At 32.3% G+C, this 10,848-nt stretch overlaps 2 protein-coding genes across 2 annotated transcripts; one reads left to right on the forward strand and one right to left on the reverse strand.

Annotated features, from left to right (window-relative positions):
• Nucleotides 1-2,052: 2,052 nt before the first annotated feature.
• Nucleotides 2,053-3,174, forward strand: LOC133310361 (F-box/kelch-repeat protein At3g23880-like). Its single transcript, XM_061511278.1, has one exon. It carries the CDS (start codon nucleotides 2,053-2,055, stop codon nucleotides 3,172-3,174), a length of 1,122 nt encoding a protein of 373 aa, XP_061367262.1.
• A 2,931-nt stretch (nucleotides 3,175-6,105) lies between these two features.
• On the reverse strand, nucleotides 6,106-10,719 carry LOC133310363 (tubulin alpha-3 chain-like). Its single transcript, XM_061511280.1, has 5 exons — nucleotides 10,607-10,719; nucleotides 8,814-9,034; nucleotides 8,526-8,725; nucleotides 7,345-7,853; nucleotides 6,106-6,412 (listed from the first exon to the last, which is right to left on the reverse strand). The coding sequence occupies exons 1-5, from the start codon at nucleotides 10,717-10,719 to the stop codon at nucleotides 6,106-6,108; spliced, it is 1,350 nt and encodes a 449-aa protein (XP_061367264.1).
• Between the last annotated feature and the right edge of the window lie 129 nt (nucleotides 10,720-10,848).

Genomic DNA, 10,848 nt, shown 5'->3' on the forward strand with positions numbered 1-10,848 from the left:
AATTATAAGATTCCATATTTATATCATAAATTATAACTCAACCTGCATTCTCACTGCATTTGGTGTATATAGGAGTGTAAATGGGCCAGACGATCTATTTGGGCCCTATGTCCCAGCCTATATCAAGTCAGACTTAACCTATTATATCTAGTAAAATAGAACAAACTTAAACCTTTAAAAAAACCTTATTAGAAGGCAGGTAATATGATTTCTTTTACAAGGCTCGGTATATAAGCCTACAGATTAGCCTGTATTATATTATTTATTTTAAATAAAATAAATAAAAGTGCTATTCTAATAATTTTAAATAATAAAATATTATTATTTTAAATATTGAATTCCTAATAAACCTAAACGGACTAAGAGGCATAGATCAAACTTTTTATTTTTTAAAAACAAGTCCTTTTACACTTGTAATTTGTACTTACATAGAGCTAGCACAATAGGCTAGACGTAAAATATTTTATATAAGTATAACATTTTTAAATAAAAAATGGGCAAAAAAATTAAAATAGTTTTTTATTAAATAATTATCAATAAGTTGCTGTTTTGAATCTAATTACGAATATACTGCACTCATTCACGTCAAAATTGGGCGTGACCATTCACGCCTAAGTTAGGCGTGACTCACAAGGCATTCACGCCTCTGGTGTTGACACGTGGCACAAAAAATTAACAGTTTAACCTTAAAACTTCAGAAGGCCATAACTTTTGACTCAGGTATCCGAATCATGTAATTTTTTTTGTTCCACTTAACTTTTCGATATCTTCGCAATGACATCTCATTTGACATATTTTATCTCTCACAAACACAGTTCAAATTTGCAACAATGGTACTATAAAGATGGCACCAAAGTGGATTAGTCCATCTATAAATAAGGATACTTGATGTCATATTAAAATATATACTTTCTACCAAGTGTTTGCAAAAAAATAGTGCACAAGATTTTTGAATCGCAATACGTATCGTATATCGTTTGGCCGATTTTTTGTATCGTAAATCATATCGAATCGTAAGATACAGAAATATAATAAAAAATAATTTAAAAATATTTAACTTTTTATGACTTTTATCGAACCGTATTGTAAATTACATCCTTCTGTTTTATGACTTTTTTCTTTAAAGCCATTTAAATTATGTATGACTAAGAGAAAGAAAAAATAAATAAATTTAAAAGAAAAATAAAAAAGGGAATAATGAGTATAAGAAAAGAAAACTAAACCTGAACTCTAAAGTTTGAAAACGTCTCTGATACGAAACAATGGCTGAGTCTTTATGGCTGGATTCGTTGGAAGCTTATAGCATCTGAATGGTTGTCAAAAATAAAATCCTTCTTCCTTATAAATTTAGAATATTATTCAATTAAATACAGATTTTTCAAATTGATTTTTAAGTTTAAATCACAAATCAAATCTTTATTTTGTTTTCTTTATTAATAATAATTTTTTAGATTTTTTTAAATTTAAATCACAAACCAAATATTTATTAATTTTTAATATTAAAAATTAAAAAAAAAATAATATAAATCACAAATCAAATCTTTATTTATTTTTTTATATTAAATCACAAACCCAGAACTCGAAGGCTTCTGTGTTTAAATGCACTTATAATATAATCTTTGCAAATTTAAACTGTGTTTGTGAGAGATAACATATATTAAATAAGTTGTTATTGCGTAAATCTTGAAAAGTTTGGTGGAATTGTTAAAAATTCATGTGATTTTTTAAACTCTTATAAATCTATATTGCCCTTTCAAGTCTTATAAATTCTGTTAAAATCTTTTAAAATTCAATCTTATGAAACCTTGATGATAAAAAAAGTCTTTTAACAAAAGTCTTTAAAATCCCTCCAATTCTAAATAGTCTTTTAAAATCTATAAAAAAAAATATCTCAAAAAAATCTTTTAAAATTCTAATCCAATATACTCCTTCAATTTACAACTCTAACCCCGTCCGTACCATATTTGGTGTATAAATATCATACCCATTCGGGAGAAACCAAAATCCTTATTTTCGTGTGAAAAAAAAAAAAAAAAAAGTTAAAGAAGGAGCATGGAGAGGAAGCTGCTTCACTGGGATGTGATTCAGGAAATTCTGTTGAGATTACCTGTGAAATCTCTCATTCGTTTCAAGTGTGTGTGCAAATCATGGCATTCTCTCATCTCTGACCCTCACTTTGCAAAATCTCATTACGAGCTATCTGCCGCACCCTCCCTCAAGTTTCTACGTATAGCGTGTTCTGGTTTCGAAGCTCTATCCATCGATGTTTATGCACCGCTTAACGTTGGAAGGCTCATTCCACCACTCCTACCTCCAAATCCAGATAAAGATGTTTATATTTGTGGCTTCTGCAGAGGGTTTGTCCTTATAGAAAGATACCCAAACTTTTGTATTTGGAACCCATCAACTGGTTCCCACAGAGAGCTATCGTGCCCTGAGATTTGGAAAGAAGAGCATCAATTTGTGACGATCCGCCTAGCTGGTTTCGGGTATGACCCATCTACTGATGATTATTTGGTAGCTGTGCTTTTTGACTCAGCCTTTGATGATGAAATTTATACGGTAAAACGTTTGATGCTTTTCTCTTTGAGAACCAATATATGGAAAGAAATTCAGGGCTCTCATCTTCCCGACTTGAGTGTTTATCAATATCAATCATTTTTCTTTAATGACGTTGTTCATTGGTTGGCTTGCCGTGATGAACCGTTCCATTGTGTAATTCTTGCCTTTGATTTGGAGAAAAAGAATTTTTATGAGATATCTCTGCCACATCTTGACGTCAACCATTCCTTTTCTTACAGTGAGTTGGGAACTATGGGAGAATGTCTCTGTTTTTGTTGTCATTTTGGCGATGATACTAAAACTCAGGTGTGGATTATGAAAGAATATAAAGTGCAGTCATCTTGGACTATGCTTGAGATTCCTACGCACCTTTCCGTTGTATGCATGGCAAAAGGTGGTGAACTTATTGCATTACGTTTTGATGATACAGAATTGTTGAAATTTAATGACAAAGGTCAACTGCTGGAACGTTGCATGTTTGATTTTCGGTGTTGGAATTGGGTGTTGGAATTTGGTTTTGGTATGTATACGGACAGTCTACTTTCACTCCCCAGGGATTGTGATGGAAACACACCGTCAACAGAAATAGACCAGGAGAATCGGAATGTCTAAATTGATGTAATTTCAGCAATTTATTTGCAAACTTCATAGCTTAATTATGGAAACAGGGTTTGTTTTACTTGTTCTTATTATTGATTTTATTTTCAAGGGCTTGCTTGTCAAGTTATAGTAGGATCATGTTTTCTTCAACATAACTTTTGTTCTATTGTAGCATGGTATGTTTATTGTTTATTTACTTATGCTCTCCAATTTATCAGTTGATTGCTTGGCAGTATCATAGCACGCGAAAAGAAATATGTGGTCTGAGAGAAGAAAGAAATGAAATTTTTGAATACTAGATCCCACTAATATCTTCTGATTGAAGAAAGTTAAAATGAAGAGGACAATGACAAGTAGACTTTTTAATTATTTATTTGTTTATTGTTTTATTATTTTTTGATAAATTTTTGACAAGTAGAACCCAAATAAATGATCACACACTTCATATGCTTCTGACAAAATTCTAGAACCGGTGCATAAAGAAGTAGGCAAAACCGCATAATGATATAAGTACAAAGGTTGATATGTAGTTAGACAGAAGTACTCTTAGATGACAAAATTGCTTCTGTTTATAAAAAGAGACATCATATTTTACATTGTCACATTATATATCTGTATGCCACTTACTATTTAAGCTAAACAGGTTATTCACTTCCATGTCACTCAAAAGAAACTTAGAAAGTTAATCTGAATTACACTGTACTCAATCAGTTTTGTTGCTATATATTTTAGGAGCATATGCAGGAGTTACTTAAGAAGGAGCAGTAGATCTTGTAGTCAACTAGAAAGTATCTGTACTAGTTATTTCTTTTAGTGATGAGTTGTTTCTGTTCTTAGCTTTCTCCTGTAATTTGCTGCAGTTTTTCTGTTTTTTCATGAGCTAGACTCCATCCCTTTTAATTGATAGAAGAATTTGCTTCATCATTTTGAATAAGATAATCAATACATCATAAACCAGTATCAGATTGATTAGATTGCAATATCAATGTACTAGTAGGTCCTTATTAAACCATTTGAAGCTGCAGGTCCTATCTAGTTTTTACAACATTTTGTTGCATGTTTGATAAGTTAGCATGAACTAGTTTCGCAAGCACATAATTTTGGGGGAAACATATTTCTCTAAAAGCATGCGGAAACAGATTTCTCTAAAACATGCATATTATCTACTTATTTTGGTTGGCATTCATCCAAAATTGAGGGTGGGTTTTTATGAAAAGACGGGTATGCTACTGTTGACACATTCATCTTATTTAGCTCCCAAAAAAAAACCCGTATTCTTACGTCTCTAAAAAGGATATGCCACGACCTTAATCTATTTCTTGTGTTGTTTGTTTGTTTGTTTTGTGGAATGAGAGCAGTAACAGATCGAATAGGAAATTATATGTGATTATTTTGTTGTTCCTTATATCATTTATGGGAAAAAGGTGTGTCATTTTTTTATTTTTTTTTATAACATAAAGGTGTGTCATTTTAAATGACACACCTTATATCCTTTCACTCTCATAAAGAGGTGAGACCCACACATTTAAAAAAAAATTCACTCATTCTCTCTCTCATAATTTATCTCTTTTTCTCACTTAAAATGACACAACTTTATATCCTTCAAAATGATACACACTTTTTCCATTATTTATATACTCTAATTTATTTATTTTTAATGTACTAACATCGAAAACCGCGGTGGGTCTCACTTTTTTGTGTCAATTGGAGACAATATTGTTCTCCTATAACAGAAGAAAAGTAAGCCCCTTATTCTAAAATAACATAGTTTTGGAGTTTGAACGGAAAAATAATAAGGATATTTTTGGAATTTTAACGTTATGAATACTTTGTTTAGACATTTAAATTTGTGACTAATGTGTACCCTGTATCGTATCCATCTGCATTATTTGTATAAAGACCATGAACCAATCTATTCCAGGAATGTTGTATGGCTGGAAGTCTAGCTATAGTTTCTATTTGGGAATTAAGTGAAATAACAAAGTAATTAGTCTGGTCAGCAACCATTTGAATTTTTGGATGCACATTAGATTTCATCCAGCAAATGCTAATCCTAATTTCCTTGAACTACCCTTGTCTTGCTGAAAAAATAATAGCCAATTCATCCTTGCAGTTCTATTTTCTCCTAGTTATCTTCCAACCATATTAAGTAAGGCTATGTAAAATAGTTTTTTTGAGACGATTACAAATTCGAATCTGGAAAATATTTTTTTTACAAATATATAAGGTTTTCTTTACTTATGAAGCACCGACACTTCAAAAATCTTAAAGTGTCGTGTCCGACACTTCCCGACACTCCCCGAAACTCCAACACGTGTTATAGAAATTCAAAAAAAGTTCAAAGGTTGCGTTGCGTTGAGTTTTTAGTTCCAACTATTAGATTCGTTAGATTACGATTACCATTTAATATAAATATCTGGGATATCTTATGTTTCTTTGCAAAATTGATGAATATTTTAAGTTTAGTTTCATTTTTTTATTAAATTATTAAATATTAAATATAATATACACTACATAAATTAAAAATATTATTTAATATCAAAACATTTTCTAACGTGTCGAAATCTGTCAGAGTGTCGTGTCGTATCGTGTCATGTGTCCCGTGTCGGTATCGGTGCTACATAAATCCTTACTAGTCGGAATTCAACGGATAGTAGTTTTTTTATATAAAAAAAAAAAAAACTACCAACCATATTACTATATGCAAAAGATTAAATATCGAATTTCTTTAAGAATGGCACACGAACGAACAAGTAATTAAAAATGACAATTAAACTACCATTGTACATGAAAACAATCATCTCAACACTTTAATCTGAAACAATCATAAGAACAGGCACATCATACAACAAATTGATGCATAAAAACAATGGACAAAGAAGGACAATCTATAGCAAGAGATAAAACAGAAGAGAATGAAAGCTGGTGATGAAGGATAACTTTTCAGTAATCTTCAACTTCTTCTTCTACACCTTCTTCACCAACTTCTTCATAGTCCTTTTCTAGAGCAGCAAGATCCTCCCTGGCTTCCGAGAATTCACCTTCTTCCATTCCTTCACTCACATACCAGTGCACAAATGCTCTCTTGGCATACATGAGATCAAACTTGTGGTCAATGCGAGAGAAAACCTCAGCTACAGCAGTGTTGTTGCTTATCATACAAACAGCCCTCTTCACCTCGGCTAGATCACCTCCTGGTACCACTGTTGGAGGCTGGTAGTTGATACCACACTTGAAACCAGTAGGGCACCTGAAATTAGTCATCAAAATCATTTGATCAGAGATTTTGTGAAAGAGAAATGGAACTCCAAAGATTATGTGACCCCAGAGAATAGGATTCACAAAATAGTCAATTCAGGTCTTTATATCTAATAATTAGCACCTTAATATTGAACATGGCCTTAAAAAGTTTTTTTATTTTTTTAGATTTCTCCCCTGATTTATCAATCAATCAACTAATCTAGTTGAGTCAGGCAAGACCACAAGGGTGACAAAACTCTCCCTATCAAGTTTTTAATATAGCTGTGTATGCAAGACTTGAACACGAGATCACCGGTTAAGCTGGAATAACCCTGTACCAATTGATCCACGTGTTTGGTGGTAAAAATAATTTTCTTTACTATCTATAGTTTATCACTCTTTCTACTATTAAACTTAACTTAAATCTTTTCATTTTTTCCATACAAGATTCAGACCAAAGACTTAACAGCACCATACCAACATGTACCCTACTCATCGACGAACCTGATATTTTTAACGAAAAAAGAGACCCAAAATTTGGACCTTTTGTTCCTAAATTCTGTCAAGAAGTTTTCAGTCAATACTCCAACTAGAGCAGTTATAAGATTTAACACATCACATAAACAGGTCTAAGTCATAATCAAACAACAGTCTTTACCACATAAGATTGTCATGCAAAAAAGCATAATTAAGTATTTTGACAGTTCAAGGCTTAATTTCTTGGTAACTGTATTCATCATTTTGTATCTTGATCTTCACACAGTCAAACAAAAGAGACACAAATATATAAGGAACAAGAAAACTGACAAAAGAATGTATATATATGCTAGTGATTAGATAGTTAAAATAACGACAGAAAGAACAGAATAAGCAAGAACAAGGACCATGTAATCTAAATTATATCTCATAACATGACATTCTTCAAGGGAAGTCTGAAATTACCAGTCAACAAACTGTACTGTTCGTTTTGTCTTGATATTTGAAACAGCAACATTTACATCTTTGGGCACAACATCTCCACGATACATCAAACAGCATGCCATGTATTTTCCATGTCTAGGATCACACTTAACCATCATACTTGATGGCTCAAAAACAGCTCTAGTGATCTCAGGCACTGATAACTGTTCATGGTAGGCCTTAACAGAAGATATCACAGGGGCATAAGATGAAAGCATGAAATGAATTCGAGGATATGGCACAAGGTTAGTTTGGAACTCTGAAATGTCCACATTGATTGCACCATCAAATCTCAATGAAGTGGTTAAGGAAGAGATAATTTGAGATATCAAGCGGTTCAAGTTAGTATAAGTTGGCCTTTCTATCTCTAATGATCTTCTGCAGATATCATATATTGCTTCATTGTCCAATAGCACAACTACATCACTGTGCTCAATAAGAGAATGATTGGAAAGAACAGTGTTATATGGTTCAACAACTGCAGTAGATACCTGCATGTTAATAACAACATTACCGTAAGGACATTCCACTTGGATAATCTGGCATATAATAATACAGATATGTAAACAATTCACAAGCCAAGCCCAGTGAAACATGAATTAATGATTAAAATGTAGAGCAAAACATTTGAACACATCCCTAGCAATGTTACATTATATCTTGGAATATACAATAATTACAATTCTTTTCTAGCATTGGGATATAAACATGTACCATTATTTATTACTAGAATTTTCTTCATAGAGGAACATTGGAATAAAAAAAGCAACCTAGTGCTATAAAACTCCCGCTATGCGTAGATCCAGAGAAGGATCAGACCCTTTGTGTAGGTCTATAATAGGAAACTTTACCTTGCATTTGCAAGAGGCTAATTACATAATTAACCTGTGTCCTAGAGAAGGATCAAATACATTGTGTGGGTTAATGTTGAGATATATAAAATCATTAATGTAGCCTCACCAAAAGCAAGAGGCTCGTTACATGATTTGCCTATAACCTCCACATGGTAACAACACCAAGCGTTGTGGCAAGGCACAAAGAATAACATTGGAATAAAATACCATAAAATCATAACATGGTGAAAGGTTAACAAATCTTTGATGCTCAACGACAAACAATTTTTTTACTTTTATTCCTATTTTCTAAGGATTTTGGGCAAGCACCTGAGGAGAAGGATAAATGATGAAGCCAAGTTTTGACTTCTTCCCATAATCTACAGATAATCGATCCAAAAGCAATGATCCCAAACCAGAACCAGTGCCACCACCAACAGCATTGAAAACCAAGAACCCTTGCAAGCCAGTGCAATTGTCAGCTAATTTTCTGATACGATCAAGGCATAGTTCTTCAACTTCTTTTCCAACTGCAGCATAGACACCCCAATAAGTGTCACTGTAAGGTTAAAAAAAAAAGTACCAAATTTTGACCAAATTTAAAAGTTGAGTACTGACCTGTGTAATGTCCCCTTGCAAAATTATTGGCAGCATCTTCCTTGCCAGAAATTAATTGCTCAGGATGAAAGAGTTGTCTGTAAGAACCAGACCTTACTTCATCAATTACACTAGGTTCCAGATCAACAAATAAAGCCCTTGGGACATATTGGCCAGATCCAATTTCACTAAAGAAGGTGTTAAAAGCAGTATCATGTGCTGCAGCACCATCTGAGGCATCACTGCAAGCAGATATAAATCAGTATTAGTTGTGCCAACTGCCAAAAGGTAAAGGGAGAAACAATTAGATAGAATATGTTAGAAAAACCAAGTTCATATTTCAAAGTCATGAGAATTTTGAAGCTTAAGAAGTAGGGGAAATAAACCAATTTACAGTAAGTTTGAGTTCCAAGTTATTTTACTCTAAGACCCCACCATGACTTATTGCAGGTAAATGAAGCAACAAACCAACCACATGATTTCAAGTTTTCATCTAGTGTGAGGAAAAGCAACATAGAAATTCCACTTTTGAAATCTCAAAGTTGGCCAATAAAAAGGCATTCATAAAATTTTCTGACGTGACATTAGATATTGAGAAGCTATCAGCTAACAGGAAACTCTATCAGAAACAGAACCAAAAAATTAAAATTGTTCAAGAATATAGACTGGCACAGCCTTGATCCAAGTTGAAGGGATATATATACCTAGCTCTATAACTTGACAGATATCTGAGTCTAAGCAGAGTGCTAACCCCTTACTACAAGCAATATCTTTGCACAAAGAGGAAAGTAAGAAATGAATAAAAAAGGAATTCTTATAGGCTGAAATAGCTAACTACAATTTTAGATCACCTTTTTTTATGGATATGCAATGATATTAACTCACCTATGAACAGTTAATAACAGAAAAAGTCAAATTAAGAAAAGCTATTTATGGGATATAACTAAAACATGGAAAATATTTACTGAGAGGGGGGAATATCTTTGAATACATTGAGGAATTTCAATTCTGATTTTATGTTTCGAGCGTTGGAAAAAGAATTTAATATCAACATCAAGTTTCTGGAAATGAGGCACATATTGCTAACCCTTGATTCTTTAACCCTTTAAGACCAGAATATCAATTCAACATTCTTTCTAACTTCTTTTTTTCCTTAGGTTGTTTCTTTTCGTTTACTCATGAAACGTGGGAGCTAATGAAATAATCCCTTGAATTAAAACCATTAATTTTTGAACAAATTTTTTATATGTCAACTACATGACCATAATAAATGTGCAAAGTTGATACTTTGATTTAAACCACAGCCTATGAATGGCCTCATATTAAAACATATAAGAACCCTTAGAAAGCAATTTTTCAGATACCCTTAAGTCTAAAGACTGCATCAAACGAAAAAACAAGCACAAGTTGAAAATAGATTAAATGAAGCTTTCTATGTTAAAAAAAAAAAATGATAAATGAGGACCGAAACTATAACGATCCAATACAAAAATTCATGCAATGATCATACAGAATAATGTACAAAAATTTGAAACGCAAGACATTGATCATAAAAGCACCCACAGAAACAAGAAAATCCTAAGCACATCACAATAACATTGCAACTAGTCAATCAGAACATGACATGTTACATAGAAATTTAATCTATGTTTTAGATTTATTTCAAGGGAATCGCTACATTCTTTTAAGGCTTATTTTAAAAAAAAAAAACTCAATATCCACATAAACTAAGATTCTAACCAATTGAACATAAGAATTTCTTGAATCACATGAAAATATAGAGAAAATTAATATGGAAAAAAAAATATATAAACCTGGGCATGGTCCCATCAGGTTGAATGCCATGTTCAAGGCAATAAAGCTCCCAACATGAATTACCAACCTGAATTCCAGCTTGTCCAATATGAATGCTTATTATCTCTCTCATTTTTTCTTTGTTTCTTTTTATTTCTATGATTCTAATTATGCTTAACAATGGAAAACGCTAACAACAAACAATAATAATAATAATAATTACAATGAGGAAGGAAATGCAAAATAGATAGAACAGAAAGAT

This window comes from Gastrolobium bilobum, unplaced genomic scaffold, assembly GCF_033153095.1.
Source record: "Gastrolobium bilobum isolate Gb01-03AN ecotype WA unplaced genomic scaffold, APGP_CSIRO_Gbil_v1 utg227103, whole genome shotgun sequence".
NCBI lineage: Eukaryota > Viridiplantae > Streptophyta > Magnoliopsida > Fabales > Fabaceae > Gastrolobium > Gastrolobium bilobum.

Coding starts and splice junctions, on each gene's coding strand:
- LOC133310363 (XM_061511280.1), bottom strand. CDS start 10,719: ATGAGAGAGATAATAAGCATTCATATTGGACAAGCTGGAATTCAGGTT. Junction 8,726..8,813: donor TGCAAGGGGACATTACACAG/GTCAGTACTCAA, acceptor TCTATGCTGCAG/TTGGAAAAGAAGTTGAAGAA. Junction 6,413..7,344: donor ACAGTACAGTTTGTTGACTG/GTAATTTCAGAC, acceptor GACTAATTTCAG/GTGCCCTACTGGTTTCAAGT.
- LOC133310361 (XM_061511278.1), top strand. CDS start 2,053: ATGGAGAGGAAGCTGCTTCACTGGGATGTGATTCAGGAAATTCTGTTG.